At 38.8% G+C, this 18,659-nt stretch overlaps 3 protein-coding genes across 3 annotated transcripts; 1 reads left to right on the forward strand and 2 right to left on the reverse strand.

The window, feature by feature from the left end:
* Positions 1-555: 555 nt before the first annotated feature.
* On the forward strand, positions 556-2,756 carry LOC131325694 (non-symbiotic hemoglobin 1). Its single transcript, XM_058358096.1, has 6 exons — positions 556-706; positions 796-927; positions 1,024-1,147; positions 1,250-1,364; positions 2,111-2,227; positions 2,336-2,756. The coding sequence occupies exons 1-6, from the start codon at positions 652-654 to the stop codon at positions 2,477-2,479; spliced, it is 687 nt and encodes a 228-aa protein (XP_058214079.1). The 5' UTR covers positions 556-651; the 3' UTR covers positions 2,480-2,756.
* A 967-nt stretch (positions 2,757-3,723) lies between these two features.
* On the reverse strand, positions 3,724-5,930 carry LOC131325690 (uncharacterized). The gene is made up of 2 exons (XM_058358087.1): positions 5,417-5,930; positions 3,724-4,312 (listed from the first exon to the last, which is right to left on the reverse strand). The coding sequence occupies exons 1-2, from the start codon at positions 5,795-5,797 to the stop codon at positions 3,941-3,943; spliced, it is 753 nt and encodes a 250-aa protein (XP_058214070.1). The 5' UTR covers positions 5,798-5,930; the 3' UTR covers positions 3,724-3,940.
* Positions 5,931-10,817: 4,887 nt separating this feature from the next.
* LOC131325704 (CASP-like protein 5C1) lies at positions 10,818-14,755 on the reverse strand. The gene is made up of 3 exons (XM_058358109.1): positions 14,308-14,755; positions 11,887-12,019; positions 10,818-11,237 (listed from the first exon to the last, which is right to left on the reverse strand). The coding sequence occupies exons 1-3, from the start codon at positions 14,439-14,441 to the stop codon at positions 11,043-11,045; spliced, it is 462 nt and encodes a 153-aa protein (XP_058214092.1). The 5' UTR covers positions 14,442-14,755; the 3' UTR covers positions 10,818-11,042.
* Between the last annotated feature and the right edge of the window lie 3,904 nt (positions 14,756-18,659).

Genomic DNA, 18,659 nt, shown 5'->3' on the forward strand with positions numbered 1-18,659 from the left:
ATTACATTAAGGATTTCTGTTCCGCAATCGCAGTATGATTCTTTCTTCTATACAAACCTACATTGAGGTTGAATTTTTTTTATATGTTTTGAAAGACGCCATAATTGGATCAAACGACTTCGATTAATGCATTTGGAGTTCTGCTTCTTGATCGATATCTTGACCAACGGGTAGCTTGCAGTTGGAAGGTTTCGAAGAACACCCAAAAACAAACACGTTTTATTTTCAAAATCCCAGAACTTACTTAACATGAAGTTTTTCTTTGCATAAATTTGTTCAAGGAAGTAAATTTGCTTACGTTTGTTGCCTATAGTGGATTTTTAGTTGAACACATCTGGCTCATTAAATTCCCGTCAACGACCCAGGTGAGCAGGCAAGGGTCAAAGCACACATTTGCGTACTAGGAGTAATTATTTATTGATAAAGAAGTAGAGTCCAAATCATTTTCCACCTTGTTGAAGAAAGCCCATAGAATATGGACATGAATAGACATGCATTTTGAAAAGAATGAAAGGGCATTGGCTCTTCATGGCCCTGAAAGGTTAAACTACAGCCTCAATATAAGTGCTCAATAGCCATTTCTTGTTTCTCCACCTCCCTTATACTGAACTGTTTTTCCTTCAACACTATTCTTTTCAATCCATCTATACCATGAATCATTTCGACATCAAAACTCCTTCAAATGCAACAATGCTCTTATCCCATGGTTAGTCGTCGTCGTCTTCCTCTTCTTTCTACTCTTCTTCACTTGGTTAGGTTGTTTACTGGGGTAATTGAAGTTATTGTTGAATGCAGGGTCTCCTAGGGGCGCTGCTGCGGATTTGGCATCCGAATCGAATTCCTTAGGCCGGTCCCTGGACTTCTCATGGGTCCAGAGGGCTGGGAAAGGATGTCGACTTCGTAGCAAAATTTGTAGGGTGGTTACAAGTAGGTTCTCTCTTTCTCGCCCTCCCTAACGATATTTTCAAAACCTATTTTTTCTCAAACATCTTTAATATACTGTAAATGGTTTTAAACTCCAAGGTGTTGAGAAGAATGGAAGATTTGAAGTGAAAGCTTTTACAGAAGAGCAAGAAGCTCTGGTGGTCAAGTCATGGAATTCAATGAAGAAGAATGCTGGAGAGCTAAGTCTTAAATTCTTTTTGAGGTTTGCCAGTTGTTTCTCGTCTTTCTTCTTTGTTATTCCGGGTTAACACTCGACTACAAAAGTTTTTGATACAACTGAAAACATTATCGGCCGTTGTTGCAGGGTATTCGAGATTGCACCGACAGCAAAGAAGTTGTTCTCATTCTTGAGAGATTCAGATGTCCCCCTGGAGCAGAACCCGAAGCTGAAACCGCATGCTATGACCGTCTTTGTTATGGTCAGCCTTTGTTTTCCATCTTCCTGTATTTGTTGATCGAATCCCTTACAATGCTACGGCCTGAGGCAGAGGAACTAAGGCAGCGTTTAGTCCTCTGGAATACGTTTTGAAAGGAATGGAGTGGTCATTTGGTGGCCTCGCCGTGGAATTGCCATTCACTCAGATTGGTGAATGACGGCGACTCCATTTGCATAGTACATTCTGTCATTTTTCTAGCAATTCTAACTTCGGAATGATCAACATTCCAAGGGGATGAGTAATCCGTTCCAGCTTCATTATTGCTTACGAGTCCTTAACATGACTACCCCTGATTATTGCTTACGAGTCCTTAACATGACTACCCCTGACCAGGCCTTCAACTTGATAAAAGGAGGTTGATTCTAGTAGCTTGACAAGAGCTAGTTTTTTAAAAAATTCATATTATCTAAACCCCATTTTTCAAAACGAACTTTGTTATCATTTGAAGCTCTGAAAGCAAATAAGGCGAGAGAACTTGAAGAAGCAACCAAATCTTTTTCAAGTACTCTCAAGTCTCAAGCATGTGAATTCAAAATTTAAGCTCAATAAGCTGGAAGAATGGAAATAAACACAAATGATGTGAGATGCGATTAGTATTTGCTACGCCATGGATCCATACGTTGGTCCAGTGTGTCGAAGGGTTCACGGAAAGGGCGTACAATGGTTTAAAAAAAAATTAAGTCTTTCTAAAAACTGACACTTTGCTCTTAATGTCCATTACTTTGCAGACCTGTGAATCAGCAGTTCAACTTCGGAAGGCTGGAAAAGTCACTCTAAGAGAGTCGAACATGAGAGATTTGGGTGCCACTCACTTCAAATATGGTGTAGCCGATGAACATTTTGAGGTAATAGTAAATCCAGCTTTCTAATTTGTGATAGTTAAGATCGATTTATAGTTAGCTGAACACAAAATTAAACTGTTTCCTTGTCAACATTTTGGTTGTAATTTATAGGTAACAAAGTATGCTTTGCTGGAAACTATAAAAGAAGCAGTCCCGGAAATGTGGTCACCGGAGATGAAAAATGCATGGGGAGAAGCCTTTGATCAGTTAGCTGCTGCTATCAAGACTGAAATGAAGCCTCCATCCCACCTCTAATGAGAGATACCAAGCTGGGAAAAATAGGAAAAGAATTCTCTTAAGATACACAATAAGTTTTGATACAGCTAGCACATGTTATCAAATTGAGGAAAGGCTGAGACATACAGCATGTTACTCATGTAATTAGGAAATCTTGTTATCTAATCTGCTCTTCAGCTCTTTTCAGGCCCCATTCCGCTAATTAAAATAAATAAGAACCTTAGCTGAACGTGGCCTCAGAATTCATGTCCTTATTTGTCCTCATGATTTTGCTATATTATTGATGATTTTTTCATGTCGCGATTTCGACTCTCCCTAAATTATTAACATAAGCTGTGAGATATTATTGTCTTTAATTCTCAAAACAGAAAGGGTAATTCATACTTTAGATTGAGACTGTTAAATTTTAACTAGATTTTGCAGTTCAGTCCACCACATGGGCTTATCTGGTCACATTTGGACCTTACCTGGGGTTGTGTGTGTTATGGGAAAACCACAAGGCTTAAATGGTAATTAACCCTCAATTTATGGAATGACAATCACAATTTAGCTTACCTTGCTTTTAAACCAGGTGACTTTGGTTTAAGGAAGGAGTGTTTAATTCAGCTTCCTTTGTTAAGGACCACTACTAAATCACAGACTTAGAAAATTTGTTGAGTGCTCTCCACCACACTGGACAAATGTGTGGTGGAAAGAAAAGGTTAGGGCAAGTCCAAGTAGTATGAATAATCTCTCCACATATATTTTGATATCATAGGTGTCCGGGTCAGCTTACGCGCACTTCGACTAATTTTAAGGTCCAATTCCACCATTCACTTGCGGGGAACTCAATTAAAGGCGAAGCAAAGTTCTGTATGAACTAACCCAAAGGACTTGATAGCAGCTGAGAAGTTTCGACTTGAAATCTTAGGAGGGAGCAAACTCCTAAATTCCAGGCCTCCACCACCTTAATCTCTCCACAAACTTATGCTTAATTATCCTAGCGATGGTTTTTTCCAGCCAAGTATCTCAATTTCATTTCTTATAGGAGAAAATATTTAGTGCTCGTTTGGTAACTCTTGCTTATTAACTTATTTTGCTTATTGGCTTATTATGTCTGAATTTTTACTAATTTTCTGTCTTGGTTCAGACGCGCACACACAAAAAAAAGCAAGGATTACCAGAAAGGCTTCATACACTTTTGTGGCCTTAGATGACCTTTATCTAGCATTCCCCATTCCAATTCCAAACACAACTAACCTTATCAGGGACACCCACAGTTCTTCACAAATGATAAGATAATATTCTTCACAAATCAGTCTTGAACGAGCTTTCAATAAGTCAAACACAAGCTCGAACTCGAACAACTTGATTCGTTTATCAGTACTCTTCAAGGGGAAAAAAAAAAAAAAAAAGACCAACCACTGAACGAAAGAATTACGTAAAGAGAAACCCGTTTTTTCGTTGGACTTTCGTAGGATTCGGGCCACAACCACAACTCTATTTGGAAATGAGTGAGCCAACAACCCCAGCAATAAGGGTAGTGGGATCCCCAAGAACAGCCGAAACAACAAACTGGATAGCCAAACCAGCCATCTCAGAACATTTCTTCATTTTCCCCTTATTGCCACTCCTCTTCTGATAGCTCTGAAGCGTTCCCTTTGGAATCCTGGTCTCCAGTTTCCCACCACCATGGAAGTTGTTGTTAACCCCGCGCCCGAAATTGCTATTGTTAGCCATAATCTGATGATCGTGCCAGCTCTCCACCAGCATCTCCTTCACACAAGCGACGTGCAAGTTGTACTTCTTGCAGGAAGACCGGTAGCTCCAGCTCCTCCCCTTCCTCCCGCACCGGTGGCACGACGCGCTTACCTATCAGAAGAAAAGAGTGCACTATCAATTAAATTCACTAAAAACAAAGGAATTGCGCGTACGACTTAGCGAGATTCGAATACGGAAAGCATCAGTATGAATGATTTTGTTTTTGTGAATTTGTGAGGGCTTTTTCTTATCCAATGTTCATGTTCATCAAGAAAGTGTTGCTTGTGAATTTGTGAGGATTGCTTGTGGGCCATAGCGTTTCTGATCCGATGTTCACGTCCATCAAGAAATGTTTCAAAATATTCCATGCATATGAGTACTATTTCCTCCGTCCAATAATATTTGTCCGGTCCGCAAAACGAGTACTATAAAATAATATATTTCTTTCAAGAAAAAATTTCAAGAAAAAATTCAAATTTTTTTCATAAGTTAAAAGAATTCGTCAAGATCTAGTAAATTGTTGAATTTTTTCCAACTTTTCTTACAAAAATTGTATTATTTTTACGTCTCCGTTTTGCGGACCGGACAAATATTATGGGACGGAGGGAGTATATCTTATTCTCTCCGTCGCAATTTCTTTGTCCACTTTTTTTACTTTTATTTATCCCAAAATGTTTGTCCACTTTGGAAGACTAAGGGACCAAAAGCTACAAAATTATATTTTTGTCCCTTACCATTTGAACTAAAGTACTCTTTTCCAAAAAGTTAGGAGGGCAATTTTTGGAAAGTTGAGCATTTAGGTGCAATGATTGTGTTTCCTAAAAAAATTGTATTCTCCAAATTAGACAAACAAATTGGGACGAAGGGAGTATCTCCTAACGTGTATAGTTTCACATCATATATGATATCAAAATTCGTGCATGTATATATGAGAATATTGTTCTCAAATGACGTTCTTTCATTTCTAAAACGTGCGGCAAGTCTATTTGTACATGCACATATCATGACACGAAAACGTGTCTAGACCCGTCCAAATTTACATAAACCCCCAAAAAAATAATAAGAACCCCGGCCCATACATTGACTGCATGGGCCGGCCAAATTCCAATGTGCAAATATGTGCACGAAGATCTGTGTGCTCGTAATTTGTTCTAACAAATAAGATTACCCAATTTCCGACGTACCCAAAAAAAAAAATTTACCCCAAAAACATACCTTCCTATAGAGGTAAAGCTTGACATCACCATCATCAAGCACCACGGGGAGCTTAGCACAACAAGGGTGCAAATCAAACCCACAAGACTTGCAATGGTACATGAACCCGGTCACGTCCTTCTCGCACGCGTTGCAGTAACGCGCCACCGTGCCGGGCGGCCGGGAGCAGAACTGGAAGCTGCATTTGGTGTAGAAAGGGTGAACGAAGGAGGGGGAAGGGAGGGCGCAGTGGAGGTGGAGGTCGTAGTCGCAGGCGGCGCATCTGTACCGGGAGCCGATGCCGACTTCCTTGCAACCGTCGCACTTGAACAGAGCCTCTGTGTACTCGAACTTGAGCTTGTGCTGAGGGTGGCTGAAGTGAGGGATCTCGTTGTATCTCATGGTGTTTTTTGTTTTGTTTTTGGGTGGGTAAGTAGTGGGAAAAGAGATCAGGTGGGTTTGTTTATAAAGGTGGTTTCTTGGAGTTTTTCGGCTGGCTCGAGGGATAAGAAGAGAAAAAAGTGATTCAGCCTCCGTTCTTGTAAACTTATTTTTCTTGTTTGTTTTGTGTATTTTGTTCGTCTTTTTTTAATTTTTATTAGATTCGCATCGTATTTTTTGGATTAATTAACCATCTATCTCGACGAGAGGAGTCTCAAAAGGATAAAATTATGATGGAACTAAAGACGAAAAAAGTATCAAGCAACTATCGTATTTGTCTAAAGTGCCGTGTTGTTTGAATTTTTTCAATAGTAGTCCATATTTTTTTACTTTTTCAATTCGTCTTGTGGAGACGAACGATTAACTCCAAAAACTTCGACGAAAAGCTAAACAAAAAATTATGAAAAATAAAAAGTATCGAAATAAGTTTTAGACTTAAAAGTTTACAAGAACGCAGCCTTACTACCTCCGTCCAATAAGAATGTCTGATCCGCAACAACAACAACAAAAAAACTTACAATACTCTAGTTTTCATCAACAAAATTCAAACTTTTTGCTGCCAGTTACTAAATAACATATTGTGTTTTTTCCAATATTCTATCAAAAAAGTTTGAATTAATTTTTCTTGGTTGAAATGTGTTTTTTATAAGTTCTTATTTTGAAGACCGAAGAATCTTTTTGAGATGAAAGAAGTATTAGTTTTACTTTCAGTCTTTCTGAATTTGCGTTAGTCTGTTGGTCTTTTATGACAAACAACGGTCTGACAGAGGGAAGTGTGCAAGCAGGACGGAGCCCAAATTTTACCACAACCTTTGGTGGAACAAACACTCGCAATGTATTTATTGGAACATTTCCTATTGCAATTAGGATTGTAAGGTGGCTTGTTGTTGAAGCAACTAGAGAGGGATTTATGCTCATGGATGGTTGTGATAGTGGAAATGTGTAGTACTTAAAGGACAGACATAAGGAATTTTGGTTGATGTCCCACAAGAGAATAAGAATTTTCTCTTTGTGTACGTATTCCAAATCTAATGTACTAGCTAGCTAACATGGAACAAGATATATTTGAATGTGGATATCCTTTTGTGACCAAGTAATGAACCGTAAGGAAAGGAGGAATGGAGTTGGCTTAGGTGCCGTTCCGGATACGCAGTAAAGAACTTTAGGAAAATAAAGGTTTTTCGAACTCATATATTATGAAAATGAAAAATATTTTTTTGAATTTTTTTGCATTGTTTAAAAGATCTCAATGAGATCTATCAAATAAGATTTGTATTGGTAGGAAAATTATTTGCGTAAACACGTGATTTTTGAGCTTGAAAAACCTTCATTTTCCTAAAGCTCCTTTTACCATCGGGAACACCCACTTAGCGATAAGGAGACTCAGACCTGGATTACATTTCGTTCTCATTCCGTTCTCGTTCTTGTGAATTTTAGTGGTTTAAATATTTTTGAAATACACTTTCACACTTGCGCTCCCACTCATTTCACACACTCAATATAAACTAGAATGTGACTTAGCATTGGACGCTATACTTCTAGTCATCAGGTCCCCGGATCAACCGCTGATCAAATCTTACTTATCTCAAAATCTTCTCCTCTCTATAGAGGTCACGTAGGGTTAACTTGATGGCCCAAATTAAACTACAATGTCATCCACAAAATTGAATCAGATGCTAATATATCGCTATCGTTGATGCATCTGGATGTTGAAATAAAGGGCAAATGGTTTTCGGATATACCAGTTGGCATGCCAATGGATATGGCATGTGATGTGGAATTGATTCTCAATTAGGTTGCATAAAGCCCAAGGGTTAGGCGGGTTAGTTGATGGGTTTGCTCTTCACACAATTGATCAAGATTTAATTCTCGAGGCCAAGCCGCAAGAAAGTAATTTGTTTAATTTGAATTCCCTAATCCCGGCGTGCATGGATGGCATGCCTTTGACAAGACCGGAGAAATGATTAGTCGAGGTGCACGTAAAATGGCCCGGATACCCCGGACTATCGAGAAAAATATAAAATAGGTTGCATAAATGTTGATTTAAGGCAAGCACAGCCAAAGGCATGTAATATTCGTGGAATCGATACTCAATTATATGGGCTTGTTATTGTTATCCCCATTGGGTCAACGGGGGAATTTTTTTTCTTTCTTTCTTATGTTTTTGTTTTTTGGCCATAAGTGGCGTTGGTGGGTTTGTGAGTTTAGATTATCAGGCGGTGTCAACGTTGTTCCATTAGCTTTAACTTGATTATTGATAACATGACCCATTGAGAAGGAAGCCGAGGTGGCCAGGTCCCAGGGGTATTTGTTCAAAATTAAGGTGATAGTTCAAGTGGTAGGAGCAAGCAACATAAGATTACTTCTCTTTCCACTGTTCTTGAGTTCGATACTTAGAATCAGATGGTTGAAAGAGAAGGCTTCAATTTAATTTGTATTTCGGTAGGACCTGATGAGGGAGCCTGCGACACAGTAACGGATCAATATTTTCTCTTCGGCCGGATCAGGTATGGCTGTTCTCTAGTTAATCAGGAATCGCTACGCTGGTTCAATTTAGCCCACCCATTCCCGGTGACAAGAAATTAAACAGAAGGGTGATGATGGGGAATCTTACCCACATGGTCAAGAGTGCTGAATGTTTGAAGAAGAAGCGTCAACTCTGTTCATATGCCCAATAAAATCAGAGAAGTCCTTTTTTGTTTTTGCCTCTTTATCTTTATCTTTTTGCTTCTTTAAGTACAAAGAAACATCTGAAGTGTTCTCAAATAAGTGAAAGGGGATAGATTTGCGCAGTGTCAAAATCCAGTCATTTTGCATGTAGATTTGTACTAAAAGAACAGAGAGAGAGAGAGAGAGAGAGAGAGAGAGAAGGGGAAAATTGAATTTGATTCTTTTTGTTTTGCTTCTTCTGCACTCATGATATCTCTCTCTGTCCTATAGTTTTCATGTCCCCTTTTGCTTTATTTTGCTTCCAAATTCTTGATGTCTTTGAGTCGTGCCAGCCATCTCTTCTAAAAAAGATGTTATTTGTTTTGTGGGACCTTGCGCTTTGTTCGTAGTATGAGTATGTGTAATCGGATATGCGTGTTCAGGTGTGGTTCTAGCATTGTTCTATAGCATTAATTTTGTGCTTAAATTTTATCTGACTTGCGCCTAGCTGTGATGAAGAACTCGTTACAAAACAAAGGCTCAACAATGGGTAATGGCAAAAGATCCCTTATCAATTGGAAACTAGCTTGCTTTTAATTTTTCTTTTGAATATGTATATCCACTTATATATGTGGTTTGCAACAAGATGAGATCTAACAACTCCCGAGTACGATTTCCTTGGAAAATTTTAACCTCAAGCCGTGTTTGGATGGCAGACATCTTAGAGAGGAATAAGAATGTGATTCCAGAACTCTAAGATTCCTATATTTGGGAAGAGCTTGAATGATAATCTGATTACTATCTCTCATTCCAGGAGTAATCATTTTCCTAAATAGATAAGGAATCTGATCACTCCACTACTCCTGAGAATTTTGAGATTGCGAGGTAATATGATTAAGGGAGAAAACGGAAAGATTAAAATTTTCCTCGTCTCCCTCATCGCCACATTAATTTGGTCTAACTTTGTTATGGAATTATCATTTTTTATTTGTACTCCAATATTATTTACTTTGTTTTTTGTTACAATTTTTTGAATTATTTATTCATTTCAATGAGAGGAAATATAAAGCTACAAAAACATGAATCACCTTAACAAAATAAGAAAATCAAAATTAATTCATAAATGTCTGTCTATTTTTACTTGTCTTTAGTAAACTTTTTTCAAATTTTTATCATTATTTCTTATTTTTAGGATTTCTTTCATCTAGACAAACAAATAATCCAAAGAAACTTACAAAAGCAAAAAATAAAAATAAATAGAATCTTAACATTCCTGTGTTAAAACGAACGCTTGAATGGAAATTACATTAGCAGGAATCACAGTCTGGGAATAGAATACCCATTCCTGATTCTCGATTGCCGTCATTCAAAGGCTCACTGTAAATATCCTCTTTTCACAAATGAGCTTTAGGCGAGGTCATAGATTCTTCGAAAGTACGAGGCTCATTATCTTATCCAACAGATAAGTCAGAAGAACGGGACCAATTAATTTTACGCGGAAATGGTGAAACGTTGAGATCAATACTCAATTGTCTCGGCAATGGCACGGTGAGTTGCAGACCAGAGTATGCCCTCTAGTTAAGTAAGGAGTACAACTATAAGGTTAGGCTTACCCTCTGTAATTGGTACGTACCGGGATTGGCTCTGATTCCACAGGTAACGACAATAGTAACTGTAACTCCCCCGAAAGGTGGATCCAAAAAGATGTCACTTAGTTTCATCGCTCCTACTTATTTCCCAAAGATCCCCTAACAAACTTCCAATGCGTGAAAATCGCACATACAAACTTCCAATGACTCGGCTGATCAAAAGAGCAAATGACTGGAGTTTGAGATCGTTATACGAAGATTTGTTTGCAGTTTCAGAGCAGGCATAACACCCTTATTTGAGTTGTCTACCCAGTCACATAAACCAGTAACGCGCTGTGCATTGTGTACGAAGTTGTGTTTGGAAGTTGTGTTCGTAGACTTCTTGTATTACAAAACTTAAAATTGGCGATGATCAACTTGAGGAGATTTCATGTCTTTATTTCCAGAGTTTTGAGACTCAGAGAGAAATCTCAGAACTGAGATAATTGTGTACGTTCTCCTCATTGTTACAGTTTCACTGACAAGTGCTTTACTTGTCAAAAATTTGCAGAACCCCGACACAAGGACGAATGCAGAATATAAAGGAATTGGAAACACTAACATGCAAAAACACCAGATTTTTTGGTTGGAACCGTTTCAAAATAATGAGTAAGATACATCGGAATTGTCATATCGTTGCAATCTATGGTTAGGGAAACAACCAAACAAGTACATGAAAAATACCAAAAGGGCTCCATAAACAGTTGAAGACAGAACATGTATGGCAACACTTGCATTACATCATGCCCATTTTTCTCCAAAGTGGCAATATTTCAGGTGAAGTTTCACATCTACGCCGAAACTCTATCCATTCGAAACTTTATTTTGTAAAAATGATTCCTTCTGTCAAAATTTTGATCAATATGTATGTACAGAATCGAGAGAACAGCACAGAAAAAGCAATAGATAACAGACAGCAGCAATGAATCTTACAAGGAAGGAAGTAACCAAAGGTTGAAAAGGCAAGAACCCAATGAAAGAAACCAAGACAAGAAGGCCATAGCAGCAGATATCAAATATCTGCTGCAAAGATTCGGAGGGCAGTCCGACCCGTCGGTCGTGAACATAAGTTCGGCCACACTAGCCGTTGAGCAGGCGGCTGCTAGTGTCAGAACCGACAACACCTGCCATTAAAGATTGCGTTAAGTGTACAGAATTCAGACAGAAAGGTTCATAGAAAGCACACTTTGGGACTCGGGTTCATCTTATGTAGGGTGATAGAACTCAGACAACTATGTTACGTGACCTTTTCGAAATGCAAAGTACCCGCGTCCCTAATTTTTAGTTGACAATTCACATGGCAAGCATTTTTATTGATCAAGTTTGCAGCATAACTACAATTAGAACACCCATACAAATATGACACTAATGCACTTAGCCGTAATTTCAATACACATAGGAAGCATTTTTAATAAAATGGGTATTTTAAACTCAACCCATGCACTTTCCATGGTCCTAATTTCGATACACATCGGAAGCATTTTTATCATTTGCAGAACTACCCTTAGAATACCCATTTAATGGCTCCTTGTAACCCAATTTACCTTAAAATGAAAGTACTGCACCAAGAACTACGAAAATTATGCAGTGTCCTCGTGTCTTTGACTCGATAATTAAAAGAATCTGACACTTAAGCAGTAAGCACATGACCGTTCTAGACACTTGTACCGGGGTCCATGTAATATTATGTGACAGTTCACTTTCTGCACTTTTCTGTGTCCTAATTTTGTTTGCCAAGTAGAATCAAGATTTAGAGTGAAAAGCAGGACATACCCAATCTCCAACTACAATAATCACCAGTATTCCGGGCTGACGAAGAGGGCACTTAACCAGTACAGAATATCCGTCAATCAGTGCATGAGTGAAGCTCCATGGGATAACTAAACCCATTATCGTCACCAAGAAGCTGCAAGCAGAACCGTTACGTGGATAAAATTAGGGAAATGTTTGCATTACAACACAGATTGGAAAAAGCCAAAATCAGGGCAACACACATTAGGATCCTCAAATGGTTAACAGACACGAAGCTGCAAATGTGAAGTGTTCCATTTTCTTCTCCTATATCTTTGTTTCTTTAAACCAATTCATGTAACCGGCCTCAATCGGTTGAGACTTAAGGCTCGGTTTGATATCGTTGTTTCTTTGCAGGTAAAATAAAAACAGTGCACAGAAAAGAAGAAGAAGAAAATGAGAAACATATGGTAGAAAGTATGAAACGAGATACCCCCTTATATCCATTAATAAGTACTAGCTAAAACAAAGGGGCCATTTCCTTAAAAGAACCTGCACAAATTACCAGCAAAAGAAAAAAAAAAAAAACACAGCACAGGCACTAGTTTTCAACCAAAACAAGATCAAGACATGAGAGAGGATTCCGAGCTACCTAGCAAAGAGTAACAACCTAAAACAAAAAGAATCAAGTCTACTGAGATTGAAATATTACTGCCAACTAAAGGGTAATGCCAATTCCAAGACTACAAGGTTTATTGTGTATGGCTGAGAATTTAGCTTATTCCATTCATTCTCCACATTGTCTTTGTTTCTCCTTCCTTTCTCTTTCATTTCTCAAACTCTAAAAGGTTATGGACAATGCATACATAATAGGAGCTAATCAAGTTAGCTTATGGGTGAATAATACTGAACTTACATATCTAATCACTATCATCACAAGATGAGTCATTGAGGCAATGATTGGCGAGCAAACATCCAAACCCAACAGGCTATTGACATTTGAGACAATCCAGATATCAAAGATAAACTTCTCTCTCAAAAACCTTATTCTAGATTCAGCAGCATTTGTAGAACTTGGCAAGAACCGCATGTGGGTGGATCAATGCATCACTGAGCTCCGGATTCTCTATCCCAAATCACTATTTCAACTCTCATTTCTGCGAGAGGATTGGCATTAAGAGGTGGCCATGTGGCAATAGGGGAAAATGGGACCATCCACAGCATTGATATCACAAGTCTTGCAGACAAAAGTTTTCGCCCGAAATTCATGCTATAGCTAAGAATGTTCACCTAGAAAATAAGTGAAACACTCATCCAATTTCAGCTTTATGCCTTTTGCGAAGGGAATGTCTTGACAAAGATGACCGGGTCTACAGCCACAATTATTGAAATGCAACTCCCACGTACGCCAGGCACTCCAAAAGAAATTGAGCAAAAATATGAACTTGATTAGACAGTTCCTACTTTCCAATCTTCACAAGGAAAATTTTCCAAAATCAAGCAGCACTGAACTACTCCTACAACATAATCCTATTACTCTTGTAAGAAATTGAAGTCACCAATTTAGGCTATGTATGCAGGTTTTGATTGGTTTGTGGAAAAGAAAAGGAAATAGAAAAGAGAGGAAAAGAAGATGGAGCAAAACCCAATTCAGAACTTCTATGAAATCTTGAAATACTGGTTCTATGATTTCATTCTGTTTTCCTGAGTTATTTAGTTGTAGCCTTGTAGGATTTGTCCACCACTGCATTTTAGAAACTTTTCCAGCTAACATGAAAATACGCAAGGGAACTACATTCTAGGGCCTAGGCGAACTTGCAAGCTAACACAGTTGGTTGGGTGCTTGTTCCAAGTTCACCAAGGTCTCGAGTTCAAGACTTGGTGTGTACAAACTTACTAACCTTCTAACCTATATTGTATGAGTTTCTTGCCATTCCTCAAATAAAATTTAAAAAAACAATCCTACATACCAGACAAATCTTTTACAGGAAATCAGTCAAAAGAATTGTAATTGAAGAATATGTAACAGTTTTCCTGTCGATAACTCAGTATTGGCCTAATAACCGACTAATTTGGGAACCAATTTCACAGTCCACTAGTGAGTCCTCAACTGATTAGCCTAACATAGGCAACAATAGCATGCAGAGGGGAGTCAAATCCCACATGAAATGCTCCCTGCATGAGACCCAGGCTGTCAGGTGACTAATACTGTGCCAACTTGGGTGTTAAAAACTTAGACCATACTCAATCCGAGCGCGCCATCTTGGCCTGGGCTATGCCAATCTTACCGATACCGTTTCAGTTTTATCGAATGTCCCATAACAAACATTCAAGAATATGTAACATGAGTCACATGACCATCATCAAATATGGTATAAACATACACGAATGACTAGATAGCTGTTTATACATCAAAATTCAAAGGTTGGAAGGAGAAGAAATAAAGCGAAAATGACAAATTACCAGAAGGGAGTGTAGCTGTAGAACTCAACACCCATAGACATGAAAAGAAGAGAAGCAGAAGAGAAGAGTGTTTGCCCCAACCTCAGACCAAAGCTGGCGCTGGTTCCCACTGACCCAGGTACCTCTTCCATCATGATTATCAAATAGATGATGATTTCGACACATGGGATTTAAATACAATTCTGGTATTTAAGGGTTTGATCATAGTTTTGCTCTGAAACTTTCTCAATTCTCTGTTTTCTAAGTTGAAGCTGTTCACCTAATAAAATACAGTACTACGTGTGCAAGGAAAATTGTAGGAGTATGCAATAAAGTTGGAGGTTGGGGGTAGGAGATCAAACCTATTCTCTCTCTCTCTCCCTCCCTCTCTCCCTCCTGTGTGTGGGAATTTGGACTCGTGGGATTTCCTGCATTTGTGATGACGGGCAGCCCAATAATAATGCTTTAATCATGTTGGATTTGACACTTGGAGTTGTCTTTTTCGTTTTGCTTTCCTACAAATAAGCCTAAAATACTTGTAGTGCCGACATACAAACCAAACGCGGCGCTAATTAGTAGAAAAGTTTCCGGCAGGATATTACTCTAGTAAATTCCTTCGGTTGGCGGCGTAAACTACAGGTTTTCCACCGCTATTATTTTGGGTAATATGGTGTGTTAATTGCTTATCTGAACTGTTAATCTTATAAGTGTATTAAAATTTAAATTTTGATTTATAAGATGGATGGATATGGACATTTTAATTTGACAGGATCAGATAATCTATTTTATAAACTATTAACTTTTGATTGATCTATCGATATCTAATCAAATTGATTTTTTTGCGTGAACATATTACACTATAGACCCTACAAAATGAATGATTCTGATTGTAACAATAAACGCACCACCGTTTTTCACCGCCGGTAAAAAGAATTTAATATCTTTAAGCAAATACTGAACCTACTAATTCCAATACTAATCCCCGAAGGTTTCGATAAATAGTATTGAACTCTCTCGAAGTTCACGAAATAACCATCTGTTCCGAACATATCAAGTATCCAACTAGCTTACGCGCACCACGCTTTCCGGTAACCGGGGGATGGTGTTGTACACCCGCCGCATAGCATCGTGTTGTGCGGCATCTGAGTCGTCCGTTCAACAATCTAACAGTCCAAATCTCATTTCCGCCAAACGGCTCAGATGCTACACGGTGGAGATGAAATTTGGACCTTTGGATTGCTGAACAGACAGCTCGAATCTGTGCTATGCAACAGCGAATGCACAGCACCATCCCCCAATTCACTTTCCCGGGTCCTAATTCCGCCAACGACTTACAAAGACCATATTTAAAGCCGGAGCAAAACTCCATAAGAATTGGTCCTAAAGAAGTTACACTTAAGAAGTTTCGAACCTGAGACCTTAAGAATGGGCCTTAACCAGGGTAACCTCTTGAAATTCTGGCACAGATATTAATTATATTACTCCTGGATCTTATGCTAATAATTTCTACAACATTTATTTCCAATTACCCATAATGGTTAAGTGCTACACACTCACCATCCGATCAAGTTCTCTGCAGTGAACCACTGTTTATTACTGGTGTGTTTTAAAAATGAAGATTAAATTGGAGATATGCAGGAGAACTTGTGTTTTTTTCTTCAGGAAACGACAAGAAATTTTTTAATATCTTATTAAGAGTTAGTAGTAAATTAGCAGTGATCCTAAGTGAACTTAGTCGATCACTCAATTAACTTGGTCAGCTTGTCAAGTCCGGTCCTGAACATAAGCCCACCAGGCAATCACATAAAGCCTTCACCTAAAGCCTTTAGTTATTGAGCCCCACAAAGTGGAATATATATTAACTATTACGTACGTGAACTATTTTAGAACTAGGCTAATGTAGCACTCTGTTAAGGCGCGCGTGTTTTGATCATGGGATCCCAAATTCGGTCCCTGACCCCATCAATTTTAATGCAACATTTTTGAAACGGTGTTTTCGAGGCTTGAACTCACGACCTGAGGTATGAGGTACTGTACTAAAGAGGTACAATCACTTTGACACCGAACAACAAGGCTATCTTGTTTCCTTCATCGAAAAACTAATTAATATAGTAGAAAATGAGAGGTTCCATTTTCAAATCCCGTCTATGGCCTCAGAAATCTCAGGGCCGGACTTGGAGCTTGCAAGAGGTTAATGACAAAAAAATTTCCCGCTCACCCACTTGAGGCAAATATGTTCCACAACAATTTATCCCCTGAGAATATAAGCACTTTTCAATGGTATAATTTAAACAACCCCGAAAAATGAATAAAAGAAACGATATGAGCTGAAAACTAAATGATACTCTACACTATCTTGTGAATAATTTGTTGGAGGATAATGACTTGAGCAGTGAGCACCAATGCTTTATGAAAGGATGGTTGACTGAGCGAGCACCAATGCTTTTACCAAAGGATCGATGGTTCACAACGCACCAAGTGTCACGCCGCAACTGCTGAATATGCATGACATTATGCATTACATTTGTGAGTTACTAAATTTTTACGCAGTGCATGTGAGTCCCACGCGTGATGTGAGAGAGTTTATGTGTGTAAGTACGTGCTTGTGGTTGTCGCACAACTCACCTGCATCTGATCTTTCAAGACACCGCTCCTTCCAAGCTACCATGTCGCCACTGTCTAAAATCAATCTCCGGCAGTTCAAATCAAGCCAGTGGCAACATGACAGCGCAGTAAGAAGACGCAGCGATTGGAAGAAGATCGAAACCCTATGAGGGCGTCTTCTCTATTCTCACTCTGAGGTACTAATACTAAAACCAATGGAGGTGCGTAAAATACGAAGATTCGAGAGGACTGGACTAGGAACTTCAGTCAGGAATGAAGAAAAAATTACCCTAGCTCATACTAATCTAATGATCTGTATTGCACTAAAAAACGCTTAGAGAGAAATAGTCTACAGTTACAAAGGAAACAAGCGCTTTCGATCTGAATGCCCCTGTACCGAACACAAGACGGATACAGAATTCAATCTTCAAATGCCATGAAATTCTCATGAACATAGAAAGCTATCACCTAACACCAGTACATGCTAGACTCGCAACTATTTTGATGAAAAAGAAATGAGACAACACGGAAGACATAAGCTAATAATCTCTTTATGATTTTCCAAACACCGATGTTTTTATAGGTTAATAACTTGCACTTAAACCCAAAACATTTTAGAACCCTTTATGGTTTTCCAAACACCGAGCATAAACCTTTATCTTAGGAAGAACAACTCTCCCTGATCCTTCTGGATGCACTGTCCACTAACTGTGTTATGGACGTTTGTTTTCGTGTCAAACCTCTCTCTCTCTCTCTCCACACTATATTTTCAATATATGTGTGTGTACTTTGTGGAAAGGGCATTTGATTTTTTTCTGCTGATGCTTTCGGTGGTGGACTCCTCAAGTTCAATACCGAATTTCGCCGTTTCAAGCCGATGAATTGTACAGATATAAATGGCTCACTTGTGTGTGGATTGATTCAAGGTTCAGAGCATAGTTGAAACGAAATGGTCCTATAACATGTCTGTTTTCCAATAGAAAAAGCAGGGCTTCTTGTTCCCTTTCGCGTGGGATTTCTTCGGTAATTACTTCTGGTGGTGATACTTTCTTTACATAATCAGATGAACAATTGACCTACTCAGCCTCCCCGGGGTACATGGGTGTGTCCCCATCCGAGTTGTCCATGCTCGGCAATGGACGGCTCATATTTCATCTCGACAAACAGTTATCCGTCATCTATCCGTGCATTGCCGAGATAAAATATGAGCCGTCCATTGCCGAGCATGGATGGCTCGGATGGGATCCCCAAGTTCGCAAAAATGTTCTACAACAATTTGACCCCAATGAATATAAGCACTTTTTAATGGAATAATTTACACAACAAAAAATGAAAAAGGACAATAATATAACCTGAGACGAAAGAACAATGACTGATCACCAATGCTTTATGAAAGCATATTTGACTGAGCACTAGACAACTTTATGCATTATATTGGTGAGTTTTGAAATTTATGTTGCATGCACCCTCCAACTTTTCAAAATGCTCCATAGAGAATGCCAATTTAACTGCTGATTGCCCTATTCCATTCCGTCGTCTGCAACTTATTGCCAGTGACAACTTCCATCTGATCTTTTGTGACCCGCTCGTTCTGTGCCACCACGTCACCACAAGTTAAAATCAATCTCCGGCAGTTGAAATCAAGCCAATGGTGACTTGGAAGCACAATAGTAAGAAACGGCAATCGGAAAAAGATGGAAGTGTTTTCTCTATTCTCACTCCGTGGTAATACCAAAACCAATGGAGGGTTGTACAATACCAAGATTTGA

This window comes from Rhododendron vialii, chromosome 5a, assembly GCF_030253575.1.
Source record: "Rhododendron vialii isolate Sample 1 chromosome 5a, ASM3025357v1".
Taxonomy (NCBI): domain Eukaryota; kingdom Viridiplantae; phylum Streptophyta; class Magnoliopsida; order Ericales; family Ericaceae; genus Rhododendron; species Rhododendron vialii.

Bases quoted from the DNA above. Each gene is read 5' to 3' on its own strand.
- LOC131325704 (XM_058358109.1), bottom strand. From the start codon at position 14,441: ATGATGGAAGAGGTACCTGGGTCAGTGGGAACCAGCGCCAGCTTTGGT. The intron at 12,020-14,307 runs GTAATTTGTCAT...TTCTGCTTGCAG, and splicing joins TACAGCTACACTCCCTTCTG to CTTCTTGGTGACGATAATGG. The intron at 11,238-11,886 runs GTATGTCCTGCT...CTTTAATGGCAG, and splicing joins TTATTGTAGTTGGAGATTGG to GTGTTGTCGGTTCTGACACT.
- LOC131325690 (XM_058358087.1), bottom strand. From the start codon at position 5,797: ATGAGATACAACGAGATCCCTCACTTCAGCCACCCTCAGCACAAGCTC. The intron at 4,313-5,416 runs GTATGTTTTTGG...TTCTTCTGATAG, and splicing joins AGCTTTACCTCTATAGGAAG to GTAAGCGCGTCGTGCCACCG.
- LOC131325694 (XM_058358096.1), top strand. From the start codon at position 652: ATGAATCATTTCGACATCAAAACTCCTTCAAATGCAACAATGCTCTTA. The intron at 928-1,023 runs GTAGGTTCTCTC...TTAAACTCCAAG, and splicing joins AATTTGTAGGGTGGTTACAA to GTGTTGAGAAGAATGGAAGA. The intron at 1,365-2,110 runs GTCAGCCTTTGT...ATTACTTTGCAG, and splicing joins CTATGACCGTCTTTGTTATG to ACCTGTGAATCAGCAGTTCA.